At 41.0% G+C, this 15,054-nt stretch overlaps 1 protein-coding gene across 3 annotated transcripts in view; it reads left to right on the top strand.

Moving 5' to 3' along the window:
* The window catches only part of GALNT9 (polypeptide N-acetylgalactosaminyltransferase 9), a 355,464-nt gene that overhangs the window by 253,533 nt on the left and 86,877 nt on the right, over window positions 1–15,054 (top strand). For all 3 annotated transcript variants that reach the window (XM_085075745.1, XM_085075744.1, XM_085075746.1), the window contains one exon: window positions 1,953–2,133. In XM_085075745.1, coding sequence (XP_084931871.1) covers window positions 1,953–2,133 — 181 coding nt within the window. The remainder of the gene's footprint in view (window positions 1–1,952; window positions 2,134–15,054) is intronic.

The following is a 15,054-nucleotide window of genomic DNA, read 5'->3' as shown; positions in this document are numbered from 1 at the left end:
AAGATTAGGTTGCTGTGGTTTTTCTTTTGGGTGGGGAGAGATGTAGAGTTTCAGACATGTAATTTCTGTAATTACTCAAGCAAGGAATAATTGTCAGGCCAGGCATGGAGGGCCCTCTGTTCTAATTTCTCCAAAGGAAAGTCAAAGTGCCAAGTAGCCTCTCATCCTAAATTGGAACAAAAAGGACAAATGTTACCATTTTCTTCAGAATGAAGCTCCCTGAAATGTTTTCAGAAATATTGAACATGGATTGAAGTGCTTCTCCTAATTAAGCTGGAAGAATTTCCGTGGTTTGAAATCAAGACAAGTTTTGATGAGTTTTAGTCCTGTTTCAGTGCATGGTAGTGAGGAGCAGGAAGAAGGCATCAAAGACACAAACACAAGCAAGGTCCTGACTCAGGATAACTGATTGCAGTATTTATGGGCAATGTCTGAAATTCAGTAGCAGAATTCCTGAGTACTGCAGGAACTCAGCCCTTTTATGTTAGTTTATGACTATTTGTACAGTTGCACTTTACGTTAAGCACAGGATTTTGTCATAAGCACTGCAGGAGAAAATGCAAATTTTTGCTCTTTCAGAGCAGTAATGAACCACTGTCTGTTCTGTCCTGTCATTAAGCAGAGATTGTGATGGAGCTATAACAAGTCAGGATATTGTTAGCAGTGAGGTGCAAGAGAATTCCTTCACGAGGGACTGAACTGCTCTCCTTAATGTGCCTTGGAGAAGCCAATCCCACCTTTGCACTGCCTTGTGTGCTTGTTGTTACAAATGCTGACAGTTTCTTTCTTTCTTTTTAATAGTTTAGTTCAAATAATGACATTTTCCTCTTGGAAACTTCTTGGTTTGAAGAGTGTTGAGAGGGTCAAGCTCTAATTGCTTCACTTAGTGTCGTAAATGATTTTGGGGATATTCACACATCCCTGTATGGTATTCCCAGGATTATTATAAATAGCTTTGCCACTTATAATGACTTGTTGATAGTGAGCCTTTTGGAAAGGAAAGCTTTGACATTAAACACAGGATATTTGAGGAGCTTATTTATGAGAATTCAGCACAAAATTAAATGCCTGTTGCCATGGAAGAGGTTCTTGGTGATGTGATCATATGGGCATTTTTTATGTTGGTTTAGTTTTGCTTTACATTTATTTTTGAGTTGATCAGCAAATGAAACCTATAAATGCATTGTTGACTGGCCAATTTCTCAGCACTTACTAAGTGTCCAAAATTTCTGTTGCTGTGAGCTGTACAGAGCTGAGTATCTTACATATTTCATTTGTCAGATGTGGAGTACAGAGGAAATCTGAGTGATTCCCAGGTGAGAGACAGTGTCAGCTCCTTTAAAATAGTTTTAGCACATCTTTGTGAGAACAGGCTGAGTCCAAATCACCCATCTCTTGACTCACCCAGTGAAATCAGATTTACCCTGTATTTTCTACCCAGCAGAAGCTGGTGACCATTCCATAGGTGAGTCCCCAAAGTGGGAACCAAACCTTGACCAGAGCTGCAGTGATCCTGGAGTCAAAGAGCAGATATCAGAACTGACATTAATGTGGAATTAAACTGACACATCCACATGTGGTAGAAATATCTCCCTTAAAATGAGTGAAGCTATGATGGGCTACAGTGGGAAACCCTCCAGTTCTTATGGGGAAAATTTTTTCTTAATTATCTTAACAATAATTAGGCATTTTGGAAAAAGAAGAAATTGTGGAAGCTGCTAATTGATTCTTTATAGTTTGCTCATTATGCACAGATACTACAAGATGTGTTGATTTGGACTCTGGTTGGAAAAGCTAAGGATAATTTCCACAGACCCATGAGGATTTCAGAGCTGAGCTTCCTGGGAGTTCAGATCTCATTTATCTGAAAACATTCTGTGGTCACAGAAGAGGTTCTATCCATATCCTTTACATTAATAATTTGATTTTTTTTTTGTATCTATTTCATCTAGGTCTGGCAAAGCCCATGGGATTAGTTGAAGGTCCAGGAGGCTTGGGCCAGGGGGGAATGGCTGCTACCCTGAGAGATGATAGCCATGAATCAGAGACTAAATATGAAGAATATGGTTACAATGCCCAACTCAGTGACAGGATATCACTGGACAGGTCCATCCCTGACTACAGACCAAAAAAGTAAGTTGAATTCTGTGTTATTATGGGGAGTAAGAGACTGATTGTTGTTCTGTTGACCCATGATGACATTCTTCTCTTCACATCCCTTCCTGGTGGGAATGTGACAGTATTCCTTGTACAGATACCCCTGAGCTGACTGAAAATTAAGTAGACCAACTGCCACCTCAAGCATGAAGTGCCACATTAAATGCACAGCTAACTCTGTCAGCAGTGTGTTAATATGCATGTTTAAGGCCTCAGATAAAAAACTGCATCAGGATTTTGGTGCTTATTGGGTTTGGTTCATTTAGAAAAAGCTTTCAGGGGTGGCAGCTTCAGTCAGAGCTCCTTGCAGTCACATGCAGTGGGAAGGGAGCAGTGCAACAAACACTTTAGAGTCCCTGGTCCCTTAAAAATAACCCCAATTTATCAAAGCAACTGTCTTTAATTGCGTTTGATATTCTTAGAATTGTTTAGTCAGGGTTTGCAGTGTGCTGAAACACGGGCTAAGTGCAATCCATCGGGGTCCTGTAATTGCAGGGAGGTTTTTTTTGTCTTTGGAATGTGTGTCTATTTTTATTCCACTGTTTATAGTCTTTGCACGCCTGTGCTGTGCTTGACATTGCAATTACATGTTTATTATTCGCACTGATTTATTATATTTTGTATTAAATAACTTTCAAATCTTTCATATTTATGGAGTTATATATTTTCCAGATGAGACATCCACACTGTCATCCCATGAATGACAATCAGTAATGTCTTAATGCAGAGGAGATCAGCAACAATGCCTAGTTGCTCTCAGGAGACAGAATTGAAAGGAATACTTAATTAATTTCTAATAATAATCTTCTGTTTTAAAAGACCCACTGGGGCTCCTAGGCAGAACTGAAAGTTAAATAAAAAAGTATCTTATTAAGTGGTGAGAAAAGTTTAGCCAAGCAAAACAGCTGTGCTCTGTGAGTAGATTGCAATTGAATTAGGATTTTAGGCAGTTCAAGCTGCCAAAAACAAAACTTCAGTTTAACTACAAATTTCATTAGCTGTGTTACATATTAATCTGATCTCAGAAGTATTGACTCAGCGTTTGTTTTCTCAACTCTTGCAAGGGAAAAGAAAACCCAGGTAACAGAAGTAGCAAAGAGAAAACAATCTACTGCCTTGATACCACATTTGATGCAATCACAATGACTTGCTCAGTGGTCTCATCTCTCCTTCTCTCTTGATGGATCATAAAAATCCACCATGGGATTATGCTGGGAAAAAAGGAGTCTGTAGTTAGTTATGGAAATATTGGAGTTGTGCATCAGATCTGGCCCAGAGACCCTTAAAGTCAAAGAGAGGTTTCCCAAATGCAGCTCAGTGAGGTTTGACTTGGCTGTTATTTGCTGCTGTGGTCAGGAGGATGAGGGTCAATGAGATGTGTTCTGCTAGGAAATGCAGAAGCACAGGCTGCAGAGCTTGAATCCAGCTCAGCAGCTGTCAGAAGCATGAGACCACTTGCAATGCAGTGATGTTTCCCTTCAGATTATGTTCTCCCACAGTTTTCCTTAGAAGCTTTGATGAGTCATTCAGATCAGCTTTTTGACATTCTCCTTGTGGGTATCTCAGAAGGCCATGCCACACAATAAAATGTCTGAGTGACTGGGAGAGCTGCCTGCCTTGGCATGTTCTGACACCTCTGAGGTGGTTCTAGGTAGATCTAGATGCTGCAATTGATGCTCTTCTCTCTAGATGCTGATGAGTCACAGGAAAACCCTTCAGTCTCAATTTGCCATGGAAAACGAGTGAAAGTGTGGAGAAGGTAGAAGCTCTTGGTGTGAGGAGACTTTTACCCCCTTGGATGGTTTGAGAGCAGCCCTGAGGAGAAGGACATGCTTGTCCAACTCCTCTGTGTGCTGACTTGTCCCATGGTCTGAGCTCTCCACTGCTGAGCTCTTCTCAGTTTGCTTGTGATTTATATTCATGTCACTCCCAGAAATGTTCATTTTTTAAAAGGGAGGGATTTTCATTTCTAAATGGAGAAGCCAGGTAGAATCAATGTCCAAGGCCATGTACAAAGCCCATGTACATTCACAGGCCAGCCTGTGAATAAAAGCACTTACCTGAATTTACATTCCCAAAGTATTAAACTCTACTTTCTCCCCATTCTGGTTTCCATTTAAAATATTCTATTTATGCATTTGCACACACCAATTGGTATTAAAGATATGAACTGGGAGAATTTATACTCAAGTCTGCATTGTATAGGCACAATTTATGAAAGTAAACATGATTTCAGTATGCAAACCTGGGACTTGTAATATTCCAAGCTTGGTCAGAAATATTGTATTTCAGTTCATTTGAACTCCCCTCTTACTGTTGCCCACTATCTTATTCTGATAAAATAAGCCTTCTGTTCCATCTACAAGCATAGGTTCATAAACGTTTGGCAGTTCAATTGCTTTTCAGGAGAGATTTTCATCCCTACACAGCAAATTAAAAAATACATTGCACTACAGAGGTGCACAGTCAGCCAGCTGTGATCACGAAGGCTCCCAAATTGGAGTCACCTCCCTGTCCTTCCACTGCAGCACAGTCTCAAGGCTGGTGGATATTCCTGCCCTCAAGATGCTTTGCTCACATTTTGTTCTGCTTTCCTACCTGCTGCTGCCACTGCAGATATTCCTTTTAGCTCAGAAACCTTTTATTTAGGATATGAATTTCTGTCTCTTTCTGTCTCATTTTCTCCTTTGCAGGAGACTAGAGCAAATTTTTGCATGTTGTGGTTTTGTGCCAAACAGAAGCAAGGGCAGTAAACAGCTTTCTTGTGATTCCACATCACACAACAATTACAAAATTCTAGGATGATATAATAAATATATCCCAGCTCTTTCTTCTCAATATCAGAGATTTTAAAGTATCTATCAGAGATGTATAACTAATATAATACTTGACATTTTTCAAGGGCTATACCACTGTAGAAAATACGTTGCAGAGAGCTTAGAATGTTTGATGTCCTGATCTCTCTTCCCAGCAGTAAAGTATTAGCAGGACTTCTAGCCCTCAGTAACACATCTTATTTCCTCTGTGCAATGGAAGAAAGAGAAGCTTTTCTTGTAAGGAACAGGTTATTTTTTCTCTGGAAGCACACGGCTAAGCTAGAGCTTGCTCTGTAGTTCTCCAGGAAAAGTGTTATTTGATGGTGAAGTGTTATCGGATTAATTTCCATATATGTTCTTCCATATTTAAAATTAGTGTTGTGATTGAAAAAATGGAGCACTTAGTGAAACTAATCCACTGATGCCAGTGAACCTTGTGTGTGGGAAAGCAGAAGAACATGCATTTATGTCAGTTATCCCTCCCAATATGTGTAGGTGTAGAACAGTCCTGAATTCAGCCCCTGGGAATGCTGTGAAGCCTGCTGGACTCTGTCCATGCCTTTCTCACTTTAATGTCCAAGGGCAAATGTTTGATTGAATAGTCAAAACCAGACCTGGAGCATCAGAGCTGAGATTTTGGTGGAGATTCTGCACTTCCCAGAGTCAGCCACCCAAACCCCTGCAGAGGGGAGGAGAACAGGTTTCCCTGTGTGGCTGCACCAGGCTGGCAGAATTCATCCTTTTGGGGGAAGAACAGCCTGCACTGCTGCCAGCTCTAGCACAAAACATCAATGTCATTCAAAGAGAGGGGGAGAGGCCCCCAAATTTACAAAAGCTGTTTGTTTTACTGTGTAGCATTCAGGAAAATTGGGAATTGTCAACTAACCAGATGCTTTCAAACAAAAGCTTTGTCTCTCAGGATATCATCAATTCCCCTGTTCTTTTTGATGCCCAGGCTGGATAGCAAGGGGTTGAACTGAACAGGTGCAAAACCTGTAAATCCAGCCTTTTCTATCTTTCCATCAGTTGTTTTTGCAACTTAAATAACTTCAGGGGTTTCTTTACATGCAGGACACATCCACACACACGCAGACACACACACACAGGCACTTGTCAAAACCACTTGCTGTGATGCATTATGCATACTTTTGAGAAAAGTTAATATGATCCTGGAGCTTCCATAATGGCTAAATTGGCTTTTACACAAAATTGTCGCTGCTTGGTGGGGATCTTTAATTTAACTGATCTTTTTTTGTGCAACTAGACGCCGAGTGCATTGTGGCAGTTCAGTGATAACAATAATATTAATATATGGATTCAGTCTGCTGGCTCTATCAGCCAAAGAAGATAGATATTTCTTTGTGTTACGGTCCTGGGTGTTTGTATTGAGAAAATTCAGCCCTAAAGAACAAACTTATTAATGCCGTGGCAACTCAAGTCTTTAGCCATAAAACGCGCAGAAATCTGGGTCTCGAGGAAATTGCTTTCATTTATTCAGTTCTTTTATGGAGGCAAGCATTTTTGTGGTTTTCTACAGACATCTCACAATAGCAAAAGAATTGCATCTCTAGGGCTGTGAAGTGTAATTAATGGTTCAATCCACTCTATACCTAAGGAAAAGCTTTTTTAATTACCTATCAAAAAGAATTCTGGAATTGATCAAATAGCGTTATCAAGGGGGCAGACTTGATAAATAGACCTCTGGTTTGTTCATTCAAAGGTTTAATAACAGCAGCTCGAGTGAGGCCAGCAGCTGGAGAGAAGCCTTTCTGTCAGAGATGGTCCTTAGTGACCAGCGAGCTCCAGCCTTTGGAGAAGGCAGAACCATCACCTTTAATTCTGACCCTTTCTTTTGGTGGTTGCTCTCTGTGGAGTCTCTGTGATATCTGAGCCATCAGTCAGCAGCTCTCTAGAGCCACATCATCCGTGTGTTTGCTGTTTCTCTGTGCTGGGAGGAGGCTCAGTGGGGTGGTTGGATGTCCCTGCCCCAGGCTGTGGGCAGCAGCTCCTCTGCCCACAGTGCAGGATGGCACTGCAGGAGCAGGGCATGGAGGCAGATGGCTTTCAAAGAGCATCAGCTTCTGGGTCAGTGCATTGGAAAATTCTAGGTCTGGGATTATTTGCTTTCCCCCACCTCTGCTGCTTGCTGTGCTTTGTGACCCTTTTTCAGATCCTCTGGGGATGCTGGGTGTTCTTTGCACTGCTTAGAGAAATGACACGAGAAACTCCAAATTCAAACAGACCCTTAGGATTCTTTCCAGGTTAACATGAGTTCAATTTAATGGGTCTCTTTGCAAGGAATATTTGAAGTGGAACAGATCCAGAGCTTTCCAGGAATCAGAATTTCTGATTAGCAGAAAATGACAAGTGAAAAAAAAAATTGCCTAAAAATATTTTGTGTTAGGCTGAACATCTTCTGTGAAATGTCTGTTTAAACAAAGTGTTTAGACCAATGAAACCTTTAGTTTTCCATTTTAAAAATCAGTCTTAAAATGATGAATTTTAAATCATTGTCTTCTACCAATACTTTCAGATTAAATATCAGGTCACAGTAAAGTGAAACATTAGTTGAAATTAAGCATTTCATTTTTTTTCAGCTGACAATGTTTCACAATCAAAGTATAGGCATGATATTTTGATTTCAATTGGGGTTATTTTTTATAGGAAATCGTTTGACTTTTTTTTTTTTTTTTTTTTTGCACCCACTCTCAATCAATCTGAAAAACCATGCTAAAATTCTGAAAAATCCCTTTTTTGGCCACTCTGAACATATGACGTAAATTGAAGCAGAGAGAAGGAAAAAAACAGAGACAGAAAATGGAGCAGACAGAATTACCTCTGGGCAACAGATTAAGATTGTTTATTAGAGGGAAATTCAGTACGAGATGAAACCAACTGAAGTGTTTTAATTAGATCCCCAATCAATGTCCAGATGTGGATTCTGAGCAGGGTGAAGGAGGGGGTGTTGTACATGTGCTCTGGGACTTTATGTAGCTGTTGACCAGCTTTGCCAAGTAACATGGGCTGGACATTTCCCTTGGGCTGTGAATCCCCTGCAAACAGCACCTTTACATGCACATTATCTGTGTGAAAAACTGGTGATAGAGCCCCAGAGAGATGTGCCCAAGCTTCAGGTGACTTTTGCCTTGCCCAAGAGCAGAAGGAACTGGTGTGGACTGAGTAAATCCCTGTGCTGCTCCCTCTGTGCTGAGCTGGACTCTGAGCAGCTCCTCCTCAGTGTTTGGTGGTGTAGTTCTGACTCAGATCATTTGGGATATCAGCTGACAACCTAAATTCATTCACACTGCTGCCTCTGGGCCAGCTGTGCTTATTTGTGTATCCCTGTGTTTGCCACAGGCTTATCACTGCATTTTGGGAGATGTTTCTTGTGTGGCTGGAAAGGGCTCAGACTGCAACTGTGCAAAGCCCTCCAAGGAGAGGGAAAAAAACCACCTCTTGTTTCTTTGGCTGGGAAAGAAAACCCTGAGTAAGTCATAGGTGCTCCTGGCACCTCCACCCCAGTGCTCTGTGTCAGCACAGTCCCTCTGGAGCTGTCACTGAGTCCTGTAGGCATGACCTGACCCTGGTTATGGAGGGACTTCAGGGCTTCTCCCACCCTCTGCTGGAGCCCCACTTGCTTTGCACAAATCATGATTGATTAGTTGGAATTAGTGGGCTCAAACCCTTGTATCCCAAGTTCCAGGTCACCTTTAGGTTTTTGCAAATTTAGTTAGTTGTGCAATGACTCCAGTGAGAAGACTGACCGAGAAACTGGTTAACACAGTGACTGTATTTCCCAATAATAATTTAAAAAAAATAAAAAAATTGAGAAACCTTTCATCCCCTTTTTGACACCAGTACCACAGTTTTTTGCAGGACATGGCTCATGAGCAGAGCCTTCCCATCACCAGACTACTGGCTGTCTCCATAGCAGCAGTGCTGGACACATGGCAGCATCTCACAGTTATTCCTGATATTCGATAGTTGTTTTCTCTGGCTTTTCCCATTAGATTCATTATTGATTCCCTTTTGTTCAGTGCTAGGCTTTCCAATTAAGTAGTGACTTTAATTATACTGCAAAGTGTATAACATAGGTCTTGATTATTAACACTGACCTGGGGGATGAAAGAAGTACCAGAAAGGTTAAATTAAAAAGAGCCATAAAAATGAACAACCTTTTCCAAAAAGCCACCTTATGTTCAAATGCAGTAATTTTCCTCTTCCACATTTTTGCAGTGCCTTTGTGTATACTAATTGTTGAAGACAAGTTCTGCATGACTGTCAGCACTAATAAATGTAGATTTAGTGAAGGCTGAATTTGATTAACTAGGGAGTATGAAAAATAACTGATTGCAATGTTGTGTTTAAATGCAGTGAGACTGGAAGCCATTCCCTGCAATTTGTCTGCACCAGAATGTACTCTTGAATACATGAATAGTTTACCTAGGATGGGTTGCATAACACTGACTAGAAATTAGACATCTAATTTGGGGTGATCGACTTGGCTGCCTTTGTAGTTCTGTGGAGCAGAAGATGTCATGGCAGCATTGCTTATCATGTGCAGAGTGTGATGCCCTCTGGAAGCCTCTCCCTCAGAAACCTAGGGCAGCCAGTTTAAATAGGATTGCAGGTGAATCCAACCCAAAATGGTACATGCTGCAAGGCATGCAGGGGCAAGAGGGGCTCTTAGTGCTAGCAACACTCATTGAAGAATGACCTGCCAGCATGGGCAGCCTGCTCAGCTGGGAGGAAAAGATGTTCTGTTTTACATCCCTCAATTTTTCTTATCAATCCTCAGACCAAATGTGTCTCATGTGACTTGCACATTCACCTCAAGCACCGCTTTTTTTTTTTACTTTTAAAGTATGCTTTAGAGACTGTGGTCATTTTTTGAACTTGAAAATAGAAAGCCACAATATTCCTATGGCAGAAAGAGTATTTCCTCCTAAAGAAGAGCAATGGTGGGGTGCTTCAAATTGTGTAAGCTTTCCTTTCACAGGTAAATACCTATCTGTGGTGCAGAAGCACTAGTGAGATCCAGCCAGGACTTGCAGCTGTGTGCTAGCATTTAGAATTTCTTTCATTTCCCTCCCCTGAGCCCATGGCTGCTTGTTGCCTGCTATCACTTCCAGGGAGAAAAGGGTATTCCTGTAAATTTCTGAACTGTCATGTTATGTTACACTCTATGATATCACATTACAGGATAAAAAGAAGTAACAGAACAAGACAGGCAATGAATTCAGTGTAGTATTTCTTTTCCTTTTATGTTTCCTGCATGTTCTTCTGTTACACTACACCTGAGATTCTTTGTAGGGCTTTGAAGGAGTTGTAATGGTTTGAAATAACGTTTCCCATTTCTTTCTTTAAAAGTATATGCAAATATAGTTCTGCTGACAGCGTGAGATATGTATTATCTCCAGATGTCTTCCTGGTGCAGCTTTAAAAATCAGTGAGTTCTGATTCATATTTTATTTGGATAGGTTTTGTAGTACAGGAAAGTCAGGGTTTCAGGTCACATAACCTCAAGGTCTTTTAGTTGTTGTTGTTTGTGTCTTTGTGATAAAAACATGAACAGGCCAAAATGTCAGACAATTTATTCTTCTGTCTGAAATAAAACTGAATTGTGAACTCCAGGTTGATGCAGTGTTTCATTTTAATAGTGTCAGTCCTTGCTTGTTTTGCCTGTGTCTCCTGTTTAGAGTGAATTTAGTGCTAGTAAAAGTGAGAGACTCTTAAAAGTAGCCAGAGCCAGAAGTACCTGACAGATACAGGCTGGCAAATGTTAGCTCCCTGTCTTGGTTAGCTTGATCTAGATGCTTTCCAAGGTTTGGTTTCTCTGAAACAGCAGCTGCCAGTTAAGCTGTTTGGAAGTTTTATGTTATTGAAGTATGGGGATTCTATTTTCTGTTCCTCCAGCTTTCTGAACTGTTCTTGTCATCTGTTCCATTACTTCTGGACCTTCTGCTGTGCTCTCCTAAACAAACCACAGTCAAACCAGGCCACCTTGTCAAATGCAGCTCCAAAGGAGATTGGTCTAAGTGCACCCACAATTTCAGGTGGAGTTGGTGTGTCAGGATCTATCAGTGAGGCACTAGGCAGATTTGAGTTACTGGAGAGAGATATCATCTCTGTGTATTATTTCTGCACAAGCTCCCTGTTTCTCAGCTTCTGGAAATGAAACCCTTTGGAATTGCGTTTTACCTGTGTGAGATGCCTTCAGGTTGTCAAATAATTCCTTAATTAGTTTGTTTTCTTCTTTGCTCAGGGGGATGAGTATATTATTTATTCTACACTCCTAGACTTTTGTTAGACTCTGCATTTATGTATTTTGTCTTCTGAAGGCCCCAGCAGTGGGCTGGCCTCTGGGGTGGTATGAAACACACCTCTCAGGCAGACACAGTACTTCAGTCTTGACTAATGGTGGAATATTAATAGCAGCAATAATAATTAAAACAGTGCACTAAAATACCCTGGGGTGCTGTTGCTAAGTTAGTCTGTACCCCTAAAATTTCAGAGGAAAGGCATAAATTTTAGTTATTTCCATCCACAAAGTGAACAGTTGTCTCACTCAGCAACTGGAGTAAGCTTTCATCCCTGCTGTGGATGTTTCATTAGGACACAGTTCTCCCAGAGGGTCATGGAGCAGTTTACATTAAACTCAAGATAAAAATGACATTGAAGCTTTGCTCCTGTGTTTTCTACACTGCCTGAAAACAAATGCTTGACCTCCAGCTACTCCATTGGCTTATTGCCTTGGTGTTATTAACCCAGTGTGTCAAGAGACAGGGAATTTGTGTTCTGTTTGCTCAGAGAGGAGCTCTCCACTCCTCTGCCTGACAGAATCTATGGAAGCACTGGGGGGAAAGCTTCTGCAAGTGCAGGTTTGAGCAAACAGCCTGGAAGGAGCAGGTGGAATGTGTGTGTCTGCAGATGAGGGATGAAGAAGGTTGTGAGCAGAACCTCAGCTGCTGGGCACACAGTTGATGGCAATACTCTGCTCCCCCAGTGCAGAGGACTCACTCCTGGCTTTCCTTACGGTGGCAAATAAATTTAAGTCTTCAGACACTGAGGATGTGAATTGAAATGCCTGTGAACAGCTAGGAAAAGATACCAGATGACATAAAGTGAAAAGGGAAGGAGTTTCTCAGCAGGCTGGTTGGGCAGGAGCAGTGCAGCAACACTGAAGGGCTGCAGTGGCCAAATCTTCTCAGAGCCAGGAAAAGGCTCTGAGTGTCCTTGGCCTGCTCAAATTCATAGTCTTACCTAAATACGTTGCCTGGTCTAGGACATGTGCCCAATTTCTGTCAACCTGAGTGAAAAGTAAGCTATGTTGACCTGGTTTTTTTTTGAATTAGCATAAAAGCTCATAAATATAAAAAAATCCCCATACATTGCACTGTTTTGCTGCTGTGAAGTGTGTGTTCTAGGCATGAGCTGTGTACTAGATAGCAAGTGTGGCTGGATTTTTAAAATATTTTTAAATTTTAAATTCTAAATGTAACCAAAGCTAAATAAAAATGCAAGAGTTTTCTGAAGTTATATAAACTGAAGTATATAAATAGTTAGAAGGTAAGGAACTGTTAACATTTAACTTGTAAGTGCATGATTCTGTTGAATACTGTGCTGTTCACCTCTAACTAGCCTTTAATTTAAACAAAAGCTATAAAAGTGCAATTAGGCTTCAGTCCAATGAAGCACTTAAATATGTTCCTAGTTTTAAGTGTATGAATAACCCCAGTGAAGTTGAGACGTGTTCAGCTGCTTCACTTGAATAGGACATTTCATGAAGTAGTTGTAATGTATGGGAAACAATCCTGCAAGTATCACTGGAGAAGGTGGAGAGAGGAGTAAAGTCCCATCTGCACTTCAGGATGTGACTGCTGATTTATCCTATAGGATTCTGATCCAGAGTTCATTGAGAGCTTTGGATGTGCTCCATCATCTGCTTGTCAGGCAGCTTCCTGCCCACATCCAGCACATGCACCTTCCTTTGTCCTCTCTGCCTGACTCAGACTTTTTATAAACACTCTGCTGCTGCCACCAGGCTCTCTCCTCCATCCCATATAAAGCATCTAAACATCATGGGTTTAATACTCCCATTTTCAGTGCTAAATCAATGTTCTTTATGCATTTGTTCTTGGAACGCTGCTCTATTGGAACTATAATTCTTCCCACATACCATAAACTTGGTTCTGTTTTTACTCTGATAGGAATTGATCATTTAAAGTAAGAGGAAGCTCGTGACTGCTGTTCAAACCTGTCAAGGCCGTTGCTGGTTAGTCAAATGAGCTGGTGCACCAGCTCAGCAAAGTGCTGGGATTACCAGGGGAGCATTCCTTTTCTGGGACACAACCAGCCCTGCAGCAGCTGGGTCAAGTCAAGATTAAAGAGCTTCTCAGTCCAGTTTTGGCAGGCAGGGGTGGGGTGGGTTTATTCAGTTTATGGCTGACACCCCCTTTGGTGGTTTACTCCCCCAGCCATTCTGTATTTGTACACAGGCAGAAAGAAACATACTGCTGCATAACTGAATCTGACCAAAGATTAAAGCTGCTCTCCTGTGAAATACACTGGAAGCCATTAAAGAAGGGATTGTTTGCCAAACGTTGTTGTATATCCTCCCAAGACCATAAAAAACATTGTTAGCTGAAGTGATAGTGGAAAATTATTGCATTCCCCCATTCTCCTCCTTACCACTACACTGCAATGTGACAGCAAATCTGTAATGAAATTCGTGAGGAGCTCTGCAGCAGTTACCTTGAAAACTTTTTTATTGCCCTACATTTCTAGGTAACACTCTGATACTGAGCCTCTGTCCAGCAGCAGCAACACCAGCTGAGGCAGAGAGATAGTGAAATTTAAACAAAAGTACCTAAAATTTTTAATATTAAATACTTGCAGTACGTTTTTTAATAGTCAGGGATAACTTTCTGTATTTACATATTATTATCTGAATAACAAATAGCTTCAAGGGTACAGCAAACTGTTCTGTGCAAGTGAAAAAGGGTGAGTTTACTCTTATGCATTATTTATTGAAAATAATTCCTTTGATTTCATCAACTCCACTGTCTTTCCCTGATGTCTGGCACGGGCTCAGTAGGCAATAGGAGAGAAGCTTCAGAGGAAGCTTCTGCTCTGAGCTATCTGGGCTGTCACCATGCAGACATGCTGGGATTAATCATTCCTTTGCCACAAAGAACCTTTTCTGGGATCTTGATGCACCACCTTGAGTGGAAAAGTACTTCTTTAATGGGAAATGTGCTAACAGTCACTGCTGGAGGTGCAGCTGAGTGGCTTCACGTGGCTTGCTGGAGAGCAATGGCCCTGGGTGGCAGCAGCAAATTTTGTGAATGCACCCCAGAAAACATCTTCTGGCTTTCTGGATGGCTCTTGGTGAACCTTCCCTATCTGAAATATGAGGTCTGAGTTTTGGCAAAGCAGAAATGAGAGTTTATATTTGCTGTTCCCCACAGATGACATAGTTCCCAGAATTAAGTTTCAAAAAGTTGCACAAAAGTTAGTGTTTTTCTGAATATGTTTTGCTGATAAGGACTTCAAATTAAATTGACACAATGCCTTTGGTTTAGCCTTTATTTAGTATCACTTCATCAGTTTCACTGATTGTTATATTTCACTCAACTTCAAAGAGCTCTCCAATCTCAAAGCAGAATTTTATTAGAGCACATTTATGGGGTTTTTTTTAAAGACAGTTCTTGTCTAGTTTTCACTTTTAAAGGATGCAAGCTAAAAATCCAGTTGGAACAGGAATGAGGATCTTTCCAAAATCTCGAGAATCGCTAAACAAGCCATTTGTTTTAATCACCTAAAATTAGGCAGAATACATGTCACTTGGAATTTAGCTGAGCTCCTCTTTAAATTTAAGTGCAGCACCATTAAAAATAAAGTTGCACAGGGGATCTGTTTTCTTTGGGGATTTTTGGAAAGCATTTGAAAGCAGATTTCAGCCTCTCCATTAATTTCCAATGAGCCTAATGCTTTGTGATGCAGCATGCATACAGCCAGAGGCAGATCCGGATGGGCTCACTAGGGGATAGAGTGGAAATTTTTTACAGATGGTATTTCA

Source organism: Lichenostomus cassidix, chromosome 15 (genome assembly GCF_008360975.1).
Source record: "Lichenostomus cassidix isolate B80296 chromosome 15, HeHo_3.0, whole genome shotgun sequence".
NCBI lineage: Eukaryota > Metazoa > Chordata > Aves > Passeriformes > Meliphagidae > Lichenostomus > Lichenostomus cassidix.
Note: the sequence above shows the minus strand (reverse complement) of the source record. Positions and strands in the feature narration are given on the sequence as shown.